The 20,610-nt window shown below is 51.4% G+C and overlaps 1 protein-coding gene across 1 annotated transcript in view; it reads right to left on the minus strand.

The window, feature by feature from the left end:
* The window catches only part of NCAPG2 (non-SMC condensin II complex subunit G2), a 47,389-nt gene that overhangs the window by 24,972 nt on the left and 1,807 nt on the right, over positions 1-20,610 (minus strand). The window contains exons 2-12 of the mRNA XM_054574792.1: positions 17,671-17,859; positions 17,189-17,303; positions 15,472-15,626; positions 14,903-15,037; positions 11,976-12,070; positions 8,513-8,582; positions 6,487-6,573; positions 3,798-3,893; positions 3,104-3,229; positions 2,080-2,259; positions 673-825 (exon numbers count right to left, since the gene is read on the minus strand). Coding sequence (XP_054430767.1) covers positions 673-825; positions 2,080-2,259; positions 3,104-3,229; positions 3,798-3,893; positions 6,487-6,573; positions 8,513-8,582; positions 11,976-12,070; positions 14,903-15,037; positions 15,472-15,626; positions 17,189-17,303; positions 17,671-17,859 — 1,401 coding nt within the window. The remainder of the gene's footprint in view (positions 1-672; positions 826-2,079; positions 2,260-3,103; positions 3,230-3,797; positions 3,894-6,486; positions 6,574-8,512; positions 8,583-11,975; positions 12,071-14,902; positions 15,038-15,471; positions 15,627-17,188; positions 17,304-17,670; positions 17,860-20,610) is intronic.

The raw sequence follows: 20,610 nt of genomic DNA on the forward strand, positions 1-20,610 counted from the left end.
AGCAAATTCAATCAAAGCTGCAGCCAGGTTTCTTATTGAAAGTGACGTGCTGACTCTAAGATGCACGTGGAAAAGCGAAGGACTGAAGCTGCCACAGGGCTCTGAGGGAAGAGGCACCACCAGCAGGGGCGCCAGGCAGAACGAGGCCGGCAACAGACCACACCGTCACGTGAACTGCAACAAAAGCACCAAGGTGGCAGGATGGGGATGGTAAGGGCATTCTCACTGTGCAGATCACACAAAATATACTTTTTTAAACATAAAAATACTCGCAGTTCGAAATTCGAAAAGCATGAAACAATACACACCAGATGCAGGGACGGGGTCTCCCCAGAAACCATCCCCAGACACCCGACCCGGCGCCCAGGCGGCGGCCGCTGACTTCCTGCCGTCTTCCAGGCGCACGTTAGGTGCCCCTGAGCAAACGCACACTGTGCGTTCCCGCTTTACACGGCACCTCCACTTGCTTTTACGCTTCCCCTCGGAGGCGTTTGACCCGGGCACGTTCCTTTCCACGGCCACATGGTCTCCGTTCACTGCACAAACGCACGCCAGGCCCTGCAGCTGACCCTACGCTGATGGACAGGGGAGCCTGTGCCCACACCCTGGGCTGTGAACGCCCTTCCGCGAGTAAACGCCAGGAAGCCATTGTACAAAGAGCCGTTTCCCCACCTTCGCAGCCCTCACGGCTTTGACCTTCAGCAGCATCTCCACAAAGGCCACGCGCACCTTCTCCGAGTTATCATGGAGGCTGTACTTCAGTGCTGGCAAAAGCTGCTCTAACAATGGGTGGCTTAATTTGTTATCCAAAATTATCGGCAGACACTGCAAGAAAAGAGAAAGGTAACACTTCAAAATCAGAACATAACCCAAAAAAATTCAAGTAAGAAAACATTCAGTTCCATCTGTACTAGAACTGCTGGTGAAATAAGTAAACACACCTGCAGAACCCAGCGCTTTTCTAAAACGGTTTTATATAAAAACATACTTCTAGTGACTTAGTATGGTTTCAAAGACTGACAAGCTTCACCCACTGTTTCACTCAGACGAGACAAAAGCAGCTATAAAATAATTTTTAGAGTGGAAAGAAACACAGAACCACTGCTGGTGGAGTGGGCTCCAAAGCCAGCGGTGTCCAAAGCGAAGGCCCAAAGGTCCCTCATCTGGGGCAGCAGCCGCAGCACCAGCCGCAGCACGTGTTCCCTGCGCCTCCTGACTTCGTCCTCCATGAAAACCAGAGGGCAGCCCGTCTGCTAGATGCGCACCCTCGGCTGCACCCGCACTCCCCAAAGGACGGCCCAGGGACCCGCCCAAGCTCAGTCCGGGCATCGACGCGTCGAAAGACTGATACACCCTACTACCTTCTCTTTCCAGTTGTTAGGAAAAAGGTTTCTTTTTCTTATTTTAAAAGATACCTGTATTTTAAAGCTTATATGTAAACATTTACAGATGAGATGATACAATGTCTGGGATTTGCTTCAAAGTAACTGTGGGAGACAAAGGACCGGGCTACAGAGGAAGTAAGAATGGATGTGTCCTGATAACCAGAGACTAGACAAGAGAAGGAGAGCTGTGAAGATTCTTATTAAAAGTACATACAGTAATATAAAAAAACTCAACTTTAATGCCTAACGACTTGAAAATTTTAGTACATCCAGGTCCTATTCTAAAATGCTGTGCCCACCCTACACACACACTGAAGACTATTTCAAGTAGCAATTTTTGTGGAAAACATTTTTTAAAAGATTTACTTATTTTTAGGGAGAGGGGAAGGGAGGGAGAAAGACAGGGAGAGAAACAAGGATGTGCAAGAGAAACGTGGATCAGTTGCCCCCTGGCCTGCAACCCAGGCCTGTGTCCCGACTAGACTGAACCAGCAGCCCGTGATTTTGCGGGACGATGCCCAACCCACTGAACCACATTGGCCAGGGCTGTAGAAAACACTTTTAATTTGGTTTGTAAAACCTTATTTTGTTCATACAACGAAAACGTCAACAGTGTTATACCTATACAGGATTATGGGTGACTTTTAAGTTTTTCTTTCTCTGTATTTTCTGTGTATGTAACTTAAAACCTTACCTTAAAGACAGAACAGCGCACGTCAGCCGAGCTGGTGTCGAATGCCAGCTCCCCAGTCACCTTCTTGAGGAGATCAATAAGGATGGTTGGAGGCATCATTTCCCAGTATCTGGAAGTTATTTTGCAAACACCGAGTATCCCTGCGGAACGGACCATTGGATAAGGGTCTTCTAAAAGGCTCTGTAAGTAGGAAGTGGGGAAAGGCTTAAAAATCCTGAATTAGTTCCCTTTATATCAGTACCTGTTTTACACATCAGCACCCTGGACGTTTACCACTTAACAGGTGTTTCACGTGACACACACTCCGGGCACACACAGATTCCGGAATGCTCCTGTGCCATCCCCACAGCTGAGTGCTGTAAGGGGCCACCCAGACCCGTGCGGTGCCTGGCTCACTGACCCCGCCCGCAGGACTTGACCAACGGCAGGGCCGTCAAGGCCAGCTCACTGTTTGGGGGACTGAGCAGAGAAGCTCTGTTGAGAAAGATCCTCAACACCCCAAGAAATAAATGTCGCACTCTAATGTCCTAACGTCTCATTTGAAAAATCAGTCACCTGAAGGAACAACTGCATCGGGTATTATCCGAGGCCTGCCTTACCCCAGTCTTGTTCGTGCATATGACCCCCAACCCTACAGTAGGCAGCATCGCTCTCCTCCGGCACAGGTGGGGGTCAGAGAGGCACACTGCCCTGAGGCGCACAGCTCTGAAGTGAGAGGGGGACTAACACCCGGGGGGGCCGAACCTCTGCATATACTACCTCTGCTGGGGAGACAAGAACACACATAAACACTGACAACTATGTGAAGTAATAAATAGTCAGCTAGATGTTCCCAAGGAGGTGCAGAGGAAGGGAAAAGGACACTACGGGCCCCCAATGTCACGGATGGCACTGGGGAGAGAATGGATTTCCTTGAAGAATGTCAACATCTAAGACACTTGCCACCTCGGGGCCAGGGCAGATACGGGGGGACCGGGAGAGACAGGGCTGAAGTTATAAGGAGCTCAACTACGTGCACACGTACATAGAGTTCTTCAAATTGTTTCTGAATTTCACTATCCATTTCGATAGCGTTGAAGTTTGGGTCCCGAATAGGAAAGGCTTCGACGAACAACAGCGCAGCATTGGAGCGAACTTCAGAGTTCCTGGCCTGGAGCAATGAAAGAAGACTGTCTCAGGACCCAGAGAGACGACATTCGAAGGTGTCAAGTGCACTGTTCCTGGAGCGCAGCTCCCGGCATCTCAGCACAGACTGACTTATGAATTAAAGACAACGGCAACATTTAAACAGACCCCATGACAAAACTTTCCTTAGCTTTAGCCAAACTCAGCTCAGTGCCAACAGACATAAAAAGACTCTTTGCTTGTTCAAATCCCACCTTGTGTCATTAAGACACAGGGGCCCCCTCCCCAATCACAGCCGGGGGCACGGGGGGACCAGGACACAGAGCCCAGCCCTGCAGACCCTACCCCCCTGCTGGTTACCCAGCACGACCCCTCCCTTTCCCACCTGGAGTCGGCACTACACCGACTCAGACTCCGGTTTAATGGGCCCGAGAAACGCTTCTAATAGAAGAGTAAGACATTCATCCCAAAATTTCACCAAGCCCCCCACCTCCAGCCCTGTCTTTGCTGCCCCGTTACGATTCAGGTGTCGAGTCCCTAGACTCCCAAGTGAAAGCAGCACGTGCACGCTGGAGGCCACTGAGCAGGCTCACCTTCAGCCCTCTCCACAGGATGGGCTTGTACAGCCTGTACAGCATCTCTTCCACTCCCTGCCGAACTCTCTTTTGTTGGTGAAAATAACTCAGCACCTAGAGCCCAGAAAAGAAGAAAACAAAGGGAATGTTTGGTAAATAAGCATCTCAGATCCTGTTTGGAAAAACCAGCAGAGTGTGGGCTCTCTCCACCAGGACAGGCACCCCCGCCTGACAACTCTTCCCCGGGGACGGTGAGGCAGAGACACGGAAGCACCCGCACGGCGGGGGACGTGGGGGAGCCTGCAGCACACGTGAAGGTCGATGCCCCACCAGCAGCCGGATGACCTCATGATCTTCAGGGTGGAATGGAAAAGGAGTCAAGCTAAGTGGCTTCCACAGCCCGTCCTGGTCCTTGCTTGAGCTGGCTACGCCTCTGCTTGGGTCTTAGGGAGACAATGGACACCCCAACAAGACGCACGCGGGACAGTCCCAGGCAGGGCTCCCCAGCTGGAGCCGAGCGCCGCCCGAGCCAGCGACCGGCCAGAAACGGGCTGCTCTTCTGTCCCTCCGGTCTCCTCTCCTCCCTTCTCTTCCAGCCGCTCGTCGCAGACGCTGACCCCCAGCAGTCAGGCCTGCCTCACTTCCTTAACGCCCGGCTCTAGGGGCTAGGCTGGCATCGGTAAAAAGTGGAAACTAAAGAAAATTAAACAGGCTGTCAGACAGCAGCCTACACTTTAAGTGAGCTTGAGTCAACTTCACCCTAAAGGAACTACAGTCTGAGGATTACTTTTCTGAATATTCATCTTTATTTGGGAGTATTTACTGATGGTGATAAGTGATATGAGTCTACAGGGTTTTTTTGTGCATAACATTAGCAAGTTTTGGCATCAGGATACACTTGATTGATAGGAACTTTTTTTTTCATCCCACCCAAGGACATTTTCTTCATTGCTCTTTAGAGAGAGAGGAAGGAAGAAAGCAAAGAAGAGAGGGAAACATTGAGTGGCTGCCTCTTATTCGCTCCCAGACTGGGGACCAAACCCGCAAGGGCCCTTCCCTGGAACTGAAACCTCAGCCTTTCGGTTACAGGACAGCGCTCCAAGGACTGAGCCGCAAGGGCGAGGGCCCTGCAGATACTTTTCCACTGTTTTATTGAGGTAATTCGCATACCATAAAAGCCATTCTTTTAAAGTGTACATATCAGTGGGTTTTAGTATATTCACAGAGTTGTACGACCATTACTATCGTCTCATCTTAGAAGATTTTCATCGATATGGGGGTTTTTACTTTCAAATGACTTCTGAAGCATTTCCTGAAGTTTCTTTCAATATATCAGTAGAATGACTTATCATATAATGTTTATCCAAAAAAGGAAGTGAGGAAGAAACTGTGTGTTACAAGTAGCAAGAACAGTTACTGAAGAGTCCAGGAATGCATTTCATTTGAAAGTACAACCTAATATCCTTCCTTTTAATGCTGTGCATTTCTTTGCCTGGCGGGTAGCTCAGCTGGTCAGAGCATCGTCCCATACACCACGAGGCTGTGGGGCAGATCCCCGGGTTAGGGCACACACCTAGGTTGTGAGGTTGACCCCAGGTCAGAGCACATATGGGAGGCAACCATCAACGTTTTTCTCTTTCTCTCTCAAATCAATAAACATATCCTCAGATGAAGACTAAAAAAAATAATAATAATAATAATTCTGTGCATTTTTCCACAACTTTACCAGTGATATCGACACTTCCACTATCTTAATTACTCAGACACCACAGCAGAAAAACAGGGCATGAAAAAGCCTCTACTCCCGGGGTGCTGAGAGCGAAGCGCCTATGCCATGGGTCCGCGCCGGACTAAACAGAACCGGCAACACCAAACCGCACGCCGGGCCTGCCACTCGAGGGAGCCGCACTGGGGGCGAGGGGGTGGGGGTGGGGGCAGGGCTGCTGGTCTCCGGGCTCTTTATCTTTGGATGACTCGACCCGAATCACCAATAACACACAGAAACGTTTTCTTATCCAGTCAAACTTTATATAATGACTACATTCACATTATACAAACAGCTACAATTTCACTATTCAAAAACGTAAAGAGGTAGCCTTTGCCCACTTGGCTTCTTGACACTCAGCTGCCAAAAGCAACAGCTGGTCCCCACACCAGAGAGGCCTTTCCCGTGGCCCTGGCTGAGTCCCGGGGTCACCAGACTCCGGCAGCGCAACACACGCCTTCCTTGGACCACTTACCATGGAAGGACAGAGTTCAGATTTGAAGTCTGAGATGACCTTTAAAAAACTAAATCTTACCAAGAGAAACTAACAAAACATTATTCCATTTGGTTGGCAGAATACCAAAATGGAAATTTAACATATGAAAATGAAAAATAAAAATACTCTCAACTATCATCTTTTTTGGAAAAAAGTGACGGTGGCAGTTGGGAAGCAGTGATTCTGGGCGTTTCTCCGCCACAGAGCCTGAAGGAAGGTGGTCGGAGTGGGGGTCCGACGCCGGAACAGCACCCCGCTGCCCTACTTACCGCTCGGGCAGCAGGACGCGGCGGCCAGGCTCCGATCTCAGGGGTCTGGGAACCCGGAGAGCTGCTGCCCCCGGAGGCTTAGCCTCACCTTCACACTGAACAAAACCAATGATCTAAAAACAAGAAAGACAAGACGCACGCGAAAGAGGCGCAGCAAGTGCTGAGGGCCCGGCTCACCTCGCGCACTTTGCTGTGCACCGGCGACCTCCGTGGCAGGTGGATCCCGTGGTACATCAGGTCCTGGATGCAGTCGCTTTCGATTGTCTGCAAGAGCAAGAGCGATGCGGTCACACCGGGCCGGCGGGCGGGCGTCCCACGGGCGGGTGGGCGGGCGGCGGGCGAGCACGAGGCGTCTCATCTGCGCCCCTTGCCGTCTCCAGCCCTCGGAGCCTCGGTGCTTCAGGCGCACACCTCTCTCTGAGTTTCCCCAGGGGGCACACTGAGCCTCCCCTATCTTATTTGATGAGAAACTAACCTGTGACAAATGGCAGCCTCAGCCAGCAGGGCCCAGAGACCGAGTGAGGCTGGGGCCCTCGTCTGCTGCACCCTCAGAGCCTCCCGGAACTACACTGACCCCTCTGGGGTGGGACCCAGGGTTCCCAACCGACTGAAACAAGGTCTTTTGGGGCTGCAGGGCAGGGCGCGGTGCGGGGAGCACGGGCCCCGAGGCCCTCCAGTGGGGCGGCTGAGGCAGGGCCAGCCGCCGGGCGCAGCGCAAAGCCCCAGGGAACGACCTGGTCTGCACATCCAGACGCCATGGCTTTAGTAAACATACAGGAAAATTTCCTACTAATCTTAACCTCTTTGCCATTATCTTTGAAAATATTTCCTCGCCTGAAGCCACTAGCGAATCCCAGCACGGCCACACGTGGGGAACCACACACTGCCAGATGTGCGAGGAACTAGATTTGCGGCACCACCTACCGGGGACCTGTGCCACAAGCTGAGCCTTCGGAGCCAACGACCAGAATATGGGCCTAACTACAGAACGTGGGCGACTGAGGGGGCGCGGGACGCCCTCGACACCCTGGCGGCGTGGGCTCCCAAGGGGAGGGGGGCGAGCGCTGTCAGTGCGAACTGACACAGCCCTTGCTGCTGGGGGATGCGCTGGATCCCGCGTCCAAAAAACTACAAAAAGACATATTTGAAACAAAGCTGAGGAATACGTAAACATGGCTTAATTATTTGTTAAAATACTCTGCGACTGTTCGATCTGCTGTGGCCGGCGTGGACAGGCACATGCAGGGCAGGGACCTGCGCGGCCTGGCTGCACCCGGCTTCACAAGCTTGCGGGCAGAATGCACAGCGGGGGCTGAAGGCAGCCGTCGCTGGGGCTGGTGGGGCACCGAGCTCGTCGGACAAGGAGGTTCTGAGAGACGGGTTTCTGTCCTTTAACCCACTACTGGAGGGAAGGGGGGTGACTGTTCCTGCCTGTGAACAAGTTCCATTCCGTGATAAAACAATGCAAAACATGCATAACGAGGCCCCCACAGTCACACACTATAAATCTCTTGTAGAAGCTGAGTCTTTTGTTTCCTAGAAGGAGAAGCCAGAGACAAACCCTGGTAACACAAACCCAGCGTAAGTGAGGCAGGAGAGCAGGGCAGAACCAACTCCAAGTCTCCCGTGCCCTCCCCCACAGCCTGCAACCATGCCCACCCCCCCCAAAATCAGGGCACATTCCCCAAAAGGAAAGACCCCTTTCTGACTAAAAGTAAAAATTTCACTCTCAGAAGTGAAAACACAACTGAGACCCAGGATGAGAAAAATGGAAGGGACATCAAAGACACTTTCTTTTGATTTTTTCCAGAACGACCTTTGAATACAGAATTGTGATTGTGAATTACGGAGCCATATCTTCATGATACAGGTATTGTGTCGTCATTAAAATTTAGCCACATTCACCTTGAGTACCTTTAAATTCTCAAAAGCAATGTAACCAAAAAAGCAACCCCAGGTCTCCGGGCAGCACTGTCCAATAGAGAGGGGTGAGCCACAAATGCCAGTTTTAGTTTTCAAGTGGCCACAAGAAACACAGAAAAAAGAAACAGGTACAATTATTTTAACGATATGTTTTGTTTAACCCGATATGGCCAAAACACTGCCAATATGGACAGAGTGCAACAGCACAGGTTTTGAATCACTCTTCCACGACTGCTGAGGAGAATACAGTAAGTGTTAACATTTAATAAAATGGAAATACCTCCAATATTTTCCCGGAAGCCTTTCTCCAAGCTCTGAAATAAACTTCTGCAATGTGCACCATCAAAGACCTATTTAAAAAAAAATGTTTTTGAATTTAATGCAAAGAATTATACTCCTGACGTTTCTCATTTCAAGGACCCTCCTACCCCCGGGAAGCAGCAGCTCAGCTGAGAGGAGAGCTTTGCGAAGCGCCTGTGGAGACCTGTTAGCCACTTACAGCAGCAGGGAGGCAAAGGAGCGTTTTGAGGAGGGGAATTGAGGCATCAAACTGTTTCTCCCGTGTCCGTCCAGGCTTCCCCAGACCTTCACTATGAGACTGTGTGAAGCTATGAGAACATAAGCCTAGAACGAAATTCTTAAGTAAAAAAATATTTTAAAACTTTGCAGGTGACTAATTCTCGAAAGAACGGGAGTTGACTGTAGAATCACAGTTAGGACCCTACGGGTCCAGCCCAAACGCCCCGCGAATGAGGACACAGGACACATCCCGGGGACCAGCAGGGGCTCTGTCATCAGAGACTCAGCACCAATCCCGACTTGGGCCCCCACAGCTGCCGGAGGAGGGAAATTCAGCAGCAGGCCCACCTCGAGAGGCTGAGGATTCCATTTAAAATGCAGACTCAGCCCTGGCTGGTGGGGCTCCGGGGACTGAGCACCGGCCTGCGAACCAGAGGGAGTCCCAGGCAGGGCACAGCCCGGGTGGCAGGCCAGGCCCCCAGCAGGGGGCGCGGGAGAGGCAACCACACAGTGGTGTTTCTCTCCCTCTCTTTCTCCCTCCCTTTCCCTCTCAAAAAATAAATAAAATCTAAACTTAAAACAAGTGAAAACATTTATAATGTGGACTCAGCGCCCGGCCCCGGGGTGGATTCAGCACGGGCCCCCCAGCCGGCCGACAGCAAACGCCCCCAAAGCGCCCAGCTCCACGTGGGGCCGAGGGGCGGGCGCACCCCCTGTGCTCTCCCTGCCGGGCTTTCCCACCCACCCCAGGCTCAGTGCACAGCTAATGGGGAGTAAACGGCATGTGCCGATGGCAGCAGACGTGCCAGCGAGATGGGCTTCGCTGTGACTGAGGCTCACATTTAACCGGTGCATAATTCAACCACTTAAAGAGCTACCACAAATCAACATCTTAACCTTAATGTCATTACTGAGAAAGAATGATTTCCTATACAGGGAAAAAAATATCCAGTTATAAAACAGACCATAATAAATGACATGAGGCAATTTCTAAAGCTTCTGAAAGACTAATATAACTTTTCAAAGTCAGGTCAAATAGCATCTTTCAATGCCAGGTTAAGACAGCACAAAGTATGAGATTTACTACTTACTTCTGTTATTTGCAGATGACATGATAGTGTACACAGAAAACCCTATAGGCTCCACTAAAAAACTACTTGACCCAATAAATGAATTCAGCAAAGTAGCAGGATACAAAGTCAATATTCAGAAATAGCATTTTTACACACCAATAATGAACTACCAGAAAGAGAAACTAGGGAAAAAGTCCCATTTACTTCTGCAACAAGAAAAATAAAGTACCTAACAAATTTAACCAAGGACGTAAAAGGCCTGTACTCAGAAAACCACAGGGCATTGAAGAAAGAAACTGAGGACGATGCAAATACACAGAAGCCTATACCATGTTCCCGGGCGGGAAGACTCAACATCATGAAGACGTCTGTGCTGCCAAAGCCGTCTACAGATTCGGTGCAATCTCTATTAGAATACCAGCGGCATATTCCCCAGATCTAGAACACATATTTCAAAACTTTATATGGAACCAAAAAAGACTGCAAATAGCCTCAGCAATCTTGAGAAAGAAGAACAAAGTAGGAGGGCTCACAATACCTGATAAGAGACTATACTTCAGGGTCACTGTAATCAAAACCGCCTGGTACTGGCATAGGAACACACACACACACGGACCAATGGAACAGAACAGAGAGCCCAGAAATAAACCCGCATCTTTACGGTCAGTTAGTATCTGATCAAGGGGGCACGGGCCTACAGCAGAGGAAAGACAGCCTCTTCCACAAATGGTGTTGGCAGAACCGGAGTGGTAGATGCAAAAAAATGAAACTAGACCATCAATTCACACCATACACCAGCATAATCTCAAAATGGATAAAAGACTGAAATGTAAGTCGTGACACCATAAAAACCCTAGAGAAAAGCATAGGTAGTAAAATTTCAGATATCTCGCATAGCAATATTTTTGCCAATATATCTCTTAGGGCAAAGAAAATCAAGGAAAAATACACAAAACAGGACTACGTCAAAGGCAAAAGCTTCAGCAGAGCTAAAGAAAATATCATCAAAACAAAAAGGGAGCCCACTGTATGGGAGAAGATGTTCGCCAATGATACATCGGACAAGGAGGGAACCAGAGGGCCCACAGACACATGGAAGGAGGCTCAGCATCACGGGCCATCAGAGACGCAAATCAAAGCGACAGAGAGATGTCACCTCTCGCCAGCCAGCATGGCCATCGTCAACAAATCAACAAACAAGTGCTGGGGAGGATGGGGAGAAAAGGGAACCCTCGCGCCCTGCTGGGGGGAGTGCAGACGGGTGCAGCCCCCGTGGAAAACAGTACGGAGTTTCCTCAAAAAACTAAGAATGGAACTGCCTTTGGCTCAGTGATTCCACTGCTGGGAATGTATCCCAAGAACCCCGAAACACCAGTTCAAAAGAACCTACACACCCCAACGTTCATAGCAGTGCTATTTACAGTCGCCAAGTGCTGGAAACGGCCTAAGTGCCCATCAGCAGAGGAGCGGATTAAAAAACTGCGGTGCGGCCCTGGCTGGTGGGACTCAGTGGACCGAGCGCCGGCCTGCGAACTGAAAGGGCGCCAGTTCGATTCCCAGTCAGGGCACCTGCCTGGGTTGCGGGCCAGGTTCCCAGTTGGGGGCGTGTGAGGGGCAACTGGACAATGTATCTCTCACACATCGATGCTTCTCTCCCTCTCTTCCTCCCTCCCTTATCCTCTCTAAAAATAAATGAGTAAAATCTTTAAAAAGTCAAACAAACTGTGGTACATTTATACGATGGACTACTACTCAGCAGAAAGAAGGAACGTCTACCCTTCATGGCAGCAAGGACGGCACTGGAGAGCATTATGCTCGGTGAAATGAGCCAGGGGGTGAAGACAAATACCACATGACCTCACCTATAAGGGGAATCTAATGAACAAAATAAACTCACGGTCAAAGCAGAATCAGAGGCACAGAAACAAGGAACAGACTGACAGCTCTAAGAACAGGAGGGGGAGGATGGGCTGGTTGAAGGGAGGCGAAGGGACCAGACCCGGAACATGTGCATGACCCATGGGCAGGGACAGAGGTGTGGGGACTGAGGGACGGGGGGGCTGGAGGAGGGAGGCAGAGGGAGCACACTGGACGAGTGTGATGCATGAACAACACAAAGCCTTTTTTTAAAAACCTAAAAAAATTACTTACTTCTGTAATCCCTGTAACTGGTTTTTAATGGTCCCATGGATCATTTTAATGAAATTTGTATTCCAGTTAAAGAGAGAACTAAGAAATCTTCTTCCCTACAAATTAAGAGAACAGGATAGATTGGTAAAATTGAAACCAAATAAAAAGTAAGTAAACAACAAACAGTTCTTTGGATTGGGAAGCACACTTAGAATCTACAGGCTGGAGCTGCGCCGGGGCGGGTGGCTCCCCCCGGTGGGGGCAGAAGGGAGGCCCCGCAGGGACGGTGGGTCAGCAGGACAAGGGCGGGGACAGCAGGCACACGGAGCCCCTCCCTCGCTCCACCACAGGCAGTGCCCACACTGCCCTGCAGGTGAGCCAGACGGTCCGTGCTCCTTCCCGCTGGCTGTCACGGACGTCTACACAACCTAAAACAGAATGTTTGGATCTCGTGTTTTGGCATGGGAATGGAATTAAGCATTAATTCGTTTCATCTTTAATAAATGAGAAAACTGAGGACTTGTAAATTTAAGAGGCTAAGCAGTTGCCAAGCTAGAATTCCCAAATGCATACAGTCCCCAGGTACAAATGGCACAGCCCAGTACCATGTACTGTTAATTAACGTGCGTGCAAACAGGGGTTACACATACGGACCCCAAAAGCGCCCATTTGCCCTCTGCAGAGGGCATAACACAGCCCCCAAGACGCTCCCTGGGGAGCAGCACCTGCCCACTGCCTCCCCGCACACGGGCTGGGACACCTCGGAGATGCAGCATACACTCCCACGAACGGCAGGAGACCCACGTGTGCACCAGGCTCCTTTTAAAACATTCGTATTTACTGGAAATATCAATAACTTGTTAGTAGAGTACAAGCTATTTTCGTTTACCCAAAATGACAGGAAACTGACCCAACCAAATTAATGACTAACTAGGAAACTAAGCTTAGATCCCGTAAATACAAAAGGGCGCGTCAGTGAAACAGAGCTGTGACCCTCACAGGTGCGCGTTTCTTTACGTCTGTGCCACACACTTGCACACACACTTACGTGAGACGAAGGCACTTCACCAGCTGCTATGTATAAGCCAATGCAAACAAGGTTCACGTGCCTGAATCCACTCCTTCCTCCTTTCTCCCCCCACATTTCCTAACAATCCTGGAGATTAAGGCGCAAGCCACATGCCCAGCGTCCTTTTACAGGATGACACGTGACAACGGCAATAAGCCCCATCAGAGCACTTCCTGAGGGCTCAGTGCCCGCCGGACCCTGCATAGAGTTTCTCCAGCCTCGCCCCGCGCTCCTCAGAGCGGCTGAAGAAACGCTGAGGCTGAAGGTGGTCCTATTGAGGCCGGCCCTCAGAAAGGGCCCGGACAGGGATGTGAACTCAGCCTGAGCACGAAGACAAAGGTCTTGGTCAGTACAGCCAAGACTCACGCAGGGCCCTTGCCCCTGGCGGGCCGGGATGTGCGCTGTGGTGAGGGGCAGACCACGGACCAGCTGCGAGGCCTCGGGCAGCTTCTCCAGGTAGGAGCTTCCGAACTCGGGTTCGGACGGAGCCCCTCCCTGCCCTCCGCCTCCCATGTGCATCTGCCAGGCCATGGGCACCCCCATGGAGGCTGCGCTCTGCATATGAGCAGGTCTTTGCACCCCAGCACGGGAACCCAGTCAAGGCTCAACAAACAGCTCCAGAAAGACCTAAGACAGCACATCAGTACCGTCCAGAACGGTATAAGCCACTCTAATTTCAATTCTCCAGTAGCCACATTAATAAACGTGAAAGAGAATCAATTAATTTTAATATATTCATGTAAACCAATATATCCAAAATACTATCACTTAAATATATATTAAATTATTCATGAAACATTTTGCATTTTTTTTTTTGAGAAAGTATGTGTGTTTTTGTAAAACTTCACCTTGCAGTTTCCTAGGACCCTAATTATTTTTCCTTCTTAATTGAAACCCACACCCAAAGAGCCAGTCGCCTCCGAGCCTTTTCTGTGTCCCCTTAGTGTGCTACCCAACATGCTGGTCTGGACGAGTGACTCAACCAGCCAGGAGGGACGGCACCCAGAAGAAGGGCCAGCAGGCCCTACCCCAGCCTCCTTCCTCCTGCTCCGAGGTTCAGGCTGGAGCCCCAGGGCTGCTGTGACCCAAGCCTGGGCCAGGAGACCAGCAGATGGGCCACCCAGCTGTTCAGCACGGGCACACACGGCCACGCAGCTGTGGCCCTCGGTCCGGGAGCCCACACGGCAGGAAGAGCCAGCATGTCGCACACACGTTTCAATCAGAGCGTCTCACAGAAGCTGAGTGTCCCCCACCCACACCCCTTAAAAACACCATTCTGAGATGACGTCTGGGGCTCGCTCCAGCAATCCCAGTCGGGGGGGAGGTAGGAATAGAGAGGAAACAAAACTGGCCACGTGTTGGTGTAATTCACACTCAGTTTTGAATCCCTGTGTACTTTACACTCAAGGCCACGGTGTACGTGGCCACGTTTCCTGCGCTCAGCAGCCACGCTGTCCAAAACGGACAGAGCAGCTGAGGACAGAGCTTCTCTCAGGACCTACTGGATGCGCAGAAAAAGGGAATCAAGGACGCTTGACGGCAGCTGAGAGCCCATGCCAATCAACCTGGAGTTAGGACAGAGGGTCCGACCTCGTCTGTGGTGAATTGCTTCCTCAACCTTATTTTTAACCGTCCTTAATTTAAAATGCAGTCACTGTTCCCCCAGGATTGGCACCGCCCCCCACCACCATCTGATTCCACGGAATAAGCAATGACTTGTAAAATGTTTACTCAGTACTGCCACGCAGTAAAAATATCATGCAATAAATATAACAGCCTTCCATAGCGAAGCATAGTATGAACAGCAAGCACGTGAACTTAGAAAAAAATCCATGAAAAAGCAGCTCGCAAACATACCAAAAAAGAAAACCCTATTTACCTCTTCTTTCTTGATATAATTAACACTTATGAAGCACTCCAGCAGCATACTTTTAATTTCCCTACTTTCCTCCAACTCATAATCAAAGCAATATAAAGCTTGATGAATGTGCCAAAGCCGACTTATGTCTGCGCCCTAGGAATGAAAAACAGAAATGTTAGTTTTCTATAAATAGTATGGTCAAACATTCACATTAACTCTAAGAATATTTTATATCATGAATAATTATAATTCTAGGTTATCTATCAAAAAGGAAGAATGACAAGAGAAAACAGACTTAAAACTGTGCAAATGTCACTTGCACCTCTAGGGAGCCCTCTCTTCAAGCAGGCGGAAGCGCCTGCGGCACTGCCACCAGGCCGCCCGGCAGGCGCCACGCAGAGGGGAGGCCTGGGCCTGCGCCGCCCGGTGCCACGGCCGCCAGCCTGTCGGCTGCGCAGCAGCCGAGGTGTGACTCCCACACGTATGAGGAAAGCCGCCGGGGTCGGGCCACACACAAGGACATGGCTCCTAGCCGGTGTGAAACGCCCACTCGCGCAGCCGAGGGCATGTTGAACGCACACACGCACCGTTTTTGTCTGGAGGCTCTTCCGCAGCAGCAGGGTGAACGCGGTCTTCCCCATGTCCTCCTTGGCCGGCAGGCCCCTCTCCCACCACGTGACGCACAGGCCCTGGATGGAGCGCTGCAGCTTCCGCTCCGATTCTGGCAGCGCGTACAGGACGCCTAGGAGAGAGCCCAGTCACTCTCCCACGGGTCAGGGGAACCAGCGCCGATTCGGACTCGACACCGCGGGGCAGCGGTTTCAACCCTCTCAGCCCATGGCACGTTAAACTAATCACTGAAATTCTGCGACACACCAAAAAATATATTTTTGCCAATCTGACAAAAAGTTGTAATTTTCGTTCATTCACATCAGACGGCTATTGGTATATTGACCCTTGTCATTTTTCAATTGGACAGTCTAAGGGCAGAGGCCAGTACCCCGGACTAGATAGTCAGGTACTGAATGTTTTAAAGATGCTTGCAGCACAGCAGCTGACAACTGCTGGTCTAAGCACTACGACTTAAAAAGGTTTGCTAAGGAACAGTGTATGTTCAACCTGCCAAAACTTTATATACGTTATTTACAGGATACAAACGATGGTCACTGAAAGACTGTTCCACTCCTGTTACAAAAGCAGGATTTTCGAACGGGAGGACAGAGCAGGACTGCTGCCCAAACCCCTAACTCAGGGGCAGAGGCTGAGGGGCCCAAAGGCCAGGGCGCTCGCACCACGCGGCCACTCTCTGCCGCGCCAGGCCAGGCCTGCTGACCGCGCAGCCGCCGCAGCCACCCCGCAGTGTGTGGCCTCGGGTTCTGGATCATCGGTGAAATATAGTCAAAGCAACTGCTATAATGAATGCAAAAACTCCAGTGCTTTTATTAACAGAAAAGCTTAATAATTAAAATACTAATAATGCGCCCATAATTATGCCATCACACTAAAGTAAAATTCCGGAATCCGTGCAAAGTTGGAAACTGCAGTGTCAGCAGTGATCATTTTACCAAACGGCTACTTGGAGCAGGTACAGTCAGGCACATCCACGAAAAAGTGGCCTCGGGGGCCACTTTTACTCGGACCAGGGATTACTTCTCAAAAGCGCAATTTCCGTGCAAGAACTCTGAGGACAGCGGCGCACGGCCCGGGAGACGCCGCGGGGGGCCTGGGCGAGGGGCGCGCCGCGCAGCCGTCTGTCACGCAGGAGCAGGGAGGGTCCATGGGAGGTTCTTCTTAAAAATCATCACTTAAAACTACTTTTGTATCTATAAAATAACTTCATACAATGTTTTACAATCGCATCCCCTCGTTAATTCGGTCTAGGGTCCCCCCTAAATTAACGACCACAGTCTCACAGGTTAAACTCGAAGGTTTAGGTCAGAAAACCTCCTGAGTCGACCATCACTCCTACGGTGGTCACAGCACATTTAAAGGAAAAGGTTCCGTGTCACAAATGCTTGGTTGAATTCAAACTTTCTGGAAGAATCGCCAGCTGAGAAATTCACCCTTAATAAGCTCTAACCCGTGGTCTGGTGGTCACGTGCGGCACCCCGGGGAGCCCGCACCGACAGGGCTCGGCTGTCCGTGGTGCGCACCTGCGCCACCTGACCTGCGCCCACGCCATGGACTGAGCCAGTGACTCCGAGCGGCCCTCGGACGCGGGCTCCCCGGCCCCCGGCGGCCCCCGCAGGAGCGTGGCTCCCACGCCCGCCTCCCGCCCACGCCGCGCCGCCCCGGCCCACTCACCATTCAATATGACAGCACATTCCAGCAAGGCCTCATAGTCCTCACTTTCATTTATTACAGACACAGAAGCGAGAATCACAGATGTAATTGCATGGATTATTTCTAGGGTTTTTTTCTGTAAATAAAGAAAAGAAAATCAAAGTATGAGTGAGTTAAAATCAATGTAAAATTCAATTTTTAAAAGAAATGTAAAAGTTACCTAATTTATAAAAATCAGGCCACACTTCTGGCTTATTCTAAAAAGGGAATTGAAGTTGAATACAAACAAGTCCGTTGCCCGAAAAGCACAGCAACACCGACTACTGCTGCGGATGAACAACAGCAGGGCCGTGAAAGGGCAACACTGCAACAGACGAGACAGCGCCTAACACTCTTGACTTCTAACTTTTAATTTCTCTTAACTTAAAACAACACCGCAGAGCAGACAACTGCCTTTTAACAGAGAAAAGGGAACACACCCGACTGCGAAAGGCGCCCGTTACCATTTTTGAGCCGTGGTCCGTGTCCGCGTGGCCCTCCCCGGGGGGCGCGATGGCCGGCCAGCCCTCCACGGGGCTCTCCAGCAGCACGTCCGTCAGCAGCCGCCTGAGCCTCTGCCACAGCTCTTCCTTCTGCTTCCTTGATAACTCGTCTAGCAACTCATTTAGGCTGAAAGGGTTGGAAGCATCTTCCTGTAAAATACACAGCAACCGTTACATTTCAAACACAAAATATTAGTTTTATCCTTTTCATAATGGCATCAAAGAAAAAGTGGAACTGTTAACTTAGATACAAGTTTAAGAGTTTGGTTGTCGTTTTCAAAATCCATCCCTACAAGGAAAAAGTACAGGGTCACCAGGCAGAAAGCAGCAGGTTCCTCCTCCACCTGCTCAGCTCGAGCCCCCTAATCTCTGGAGTCTAAAATTGCACCCACTCAGCAAAACCCTCCCCCAAGTCAACCACCCCAACGCCACCACCCCAGGCCTGAGGTCGGGCTGCCGAACAGTTCCTGCCCTCCAGCCGCCGTGGACCCTCCACAGCACCTGCGCGTCACCTGTAAGCGCCTTTCTCTCCCAGGAGCCAAGGGGGCTATTTCAGAGCCTCTCAGCTGTCACTGCCCTCCCTGTCACTCTGAGCGGACCACCTCGTCTCCCCTTGGACATAATAAATAGAAGCCGTCATCCAAGGGCAGAGGATCCAGCTTAGAGGGGATCCCTGGAGCCAATGCGAGCACCAAAACAGTGGCAGCAATGAACGTAAACCATGAACACAGCAAGGATCAGTGGGGCCACACCGATAACACACGTGCACACGCACACACGCACATGGACGACGGGCGCACCGGCACAGTATCGAATGCCGATGGATTCCGAGAGGAAAAAATGCAGCGCTGGAAAAAAGCCACAATTTTAGGGCCCACACAGTATAAGTGACTCGTGCAAGAATCATCAATGGGTGCCAAGCGCAGTGTGTGCAGGTATGACGAGGAGAAGGAGATGGTTACCAGTCTCAACTTCCTTCCCCACAGGTCACCTCTCGACGACAAAGCTTCGGTGGAGAAACCTGGCGGAAGCTCACCCAAAGCGACAGTCGCACGGACAGCGCCAGCGGTGGGGCCGCCCCTGCGACCTGCTGCCCAGCCCCGGCGTTGATTCAATCAGGCCGTCAAACAAAGGCAAACTGGAGGATATGCCACAAAGTAGCTGCCCGGCCTCTTCCGAGCTGCCAGAGCGGGAAAGACAAAGTAAGGGAGAGGGACCCTGGGGTACGGAAAGCCCCCGCGTGCTGACAACCCGAGGCACTGTGCGATGCTGAACACGCACTGCGGCAACGGCGTCAAATTTCCGGAGTTTGAGGATTTTCTTGTCATACATATGAGAATACCTTTGTTCTAGGAAAGGCACTTGCAGATATTTAGGGGTAATGGGATCCAATGCTTGCAACTGACTCAAATGATTCAAGGAGATGCAAACACAAAGAGTGGCAGGAAGATGTGGCCAAGCTGAGTGCAGGGCACTCTGGATTCCTCTGCAGCGTCCCAGCGTCTCCGTGGGGCTCCTCCCGTGCCTCAGGCCCAACGCCCCTCCTCTCGCGAGTCCACACCTGAGCTGTCCACGGGCACGGGGCCCCCGGCGTGCGTGTCCCCCGCCCTCCCCGTGGCCCACTCAGAGCTCGGGTCCAGACCCCCTGCCACGCCCACCCTCTACCCTGCTTCGTCTGAGTGCACACCTGTCTTGCTCCTCTGCCTCCAGCCCAGAAGGCCAGCTCCACCTGGGCAGAGTCTTTGCTCTGTGCGCGCAGGGCCCCAGCCCCCAGAACAGAGCCGGGGGCAGGGAAGACACCCAAGGTGCATTAAGGAGGTCGGCTCTCCTCAGTCCTGAGTCCTCGCTCCCCACGCTGATCAGTTCTGCTCCATCGCGCTTGCTTGAAGCGTAAATTTATTCCAACACAATCAATTCACAAGGCGACAATTTGAGCGAAAGGCAAATTTCTGGTTTGCTTAATGTGGGATCTGGTCCCCAGATGAATTCAGAAAATTGCACCTGCTGAGCAGAGCCACAGAATCATACAAGCCCCGGCCCCCCCCGCCCCGCCAGCTCCTGTGACCCCACAGGGAGCTACAAGCGACACTATCCGCACCTCGATGGTCACGCCAGCTCCCACCACGGCGACCTCCAAGGGCAAGCCTCCGACTTCCCAGCCGCTTCTGCACTTTTTTTCTCTGTGCCCGCTCACGCTCACACTCTCTCTCACACGTGTGCGTGGGTCATCAGGCCGGGTCCAGGGAACACAACCACCCACTTCCACTGCCAAAGCTCAGATCTTTGTCAAAGTAAAGTGTCGTAATTCCTCTGGTATTTATGTACTTCTCTGTGATTTCACGTGTATGAAACTGCTACTTCTTGATCAGATCCTATTTCTTTTTAATGGGTCACTGGTGAAGCTCTGGAGCGCCACACCCCTAAACCCATTTCCCCCGTGACCCCTCTGGCTCTCACTGCCCGGCTGCAGAGCCACGGTTTCAGGAATGCACAGGACGCACTACCGCAGAACTGACCGGAATGGCAGAGGCCCCCCCACTGGGCTTCCAACAAACTCAAAATAAGTCCTTCCGCTCTCCGTCAGACTGACCATGTGAAACTGCCGTCGTTCAACTACGCTGACCTACCAGATGGCATTTCCTAGCGTCAGCTGCATAAAGCCGAGAGGGGCACACCCTACTCGTTTTCGTTTCTGTGTTTTCAGGGTGACAGAGGCCCCGAGCTGAGCGCTAGCGAAGCCTGCTCCTCGTGAGCCAACGGTGACGACACAAGAGCGTGAGGATGAGGACGGACGCAGCCTCCACCAGCTGCCTGCCAGCGGCGGGCACGGCTCCGTCTCCGGCTCTGGCGTGGGACGCGGCAGCTGGAAGGAGCAAACGCACCTCCAAGGACACCACGGCA

This window comes from Pteronotus mesoamericanus, unplaced genomic scaffold (assembly GCF_021234165.1).
Source record: "Pteronotus mesoamericanus isolate MK-2021 breed Mesoamerican mustached bat unplaced genomic scaffold, CSHL_Meso_final contig_265, whole genome shotgun sequence".
Lineage (NCBI taxonomy): Eukaryota > Metazoa > Chordata > Mammalia > Chiroptera > Mormoopidae > Pteronotus > Pteronotus mesoamericanus.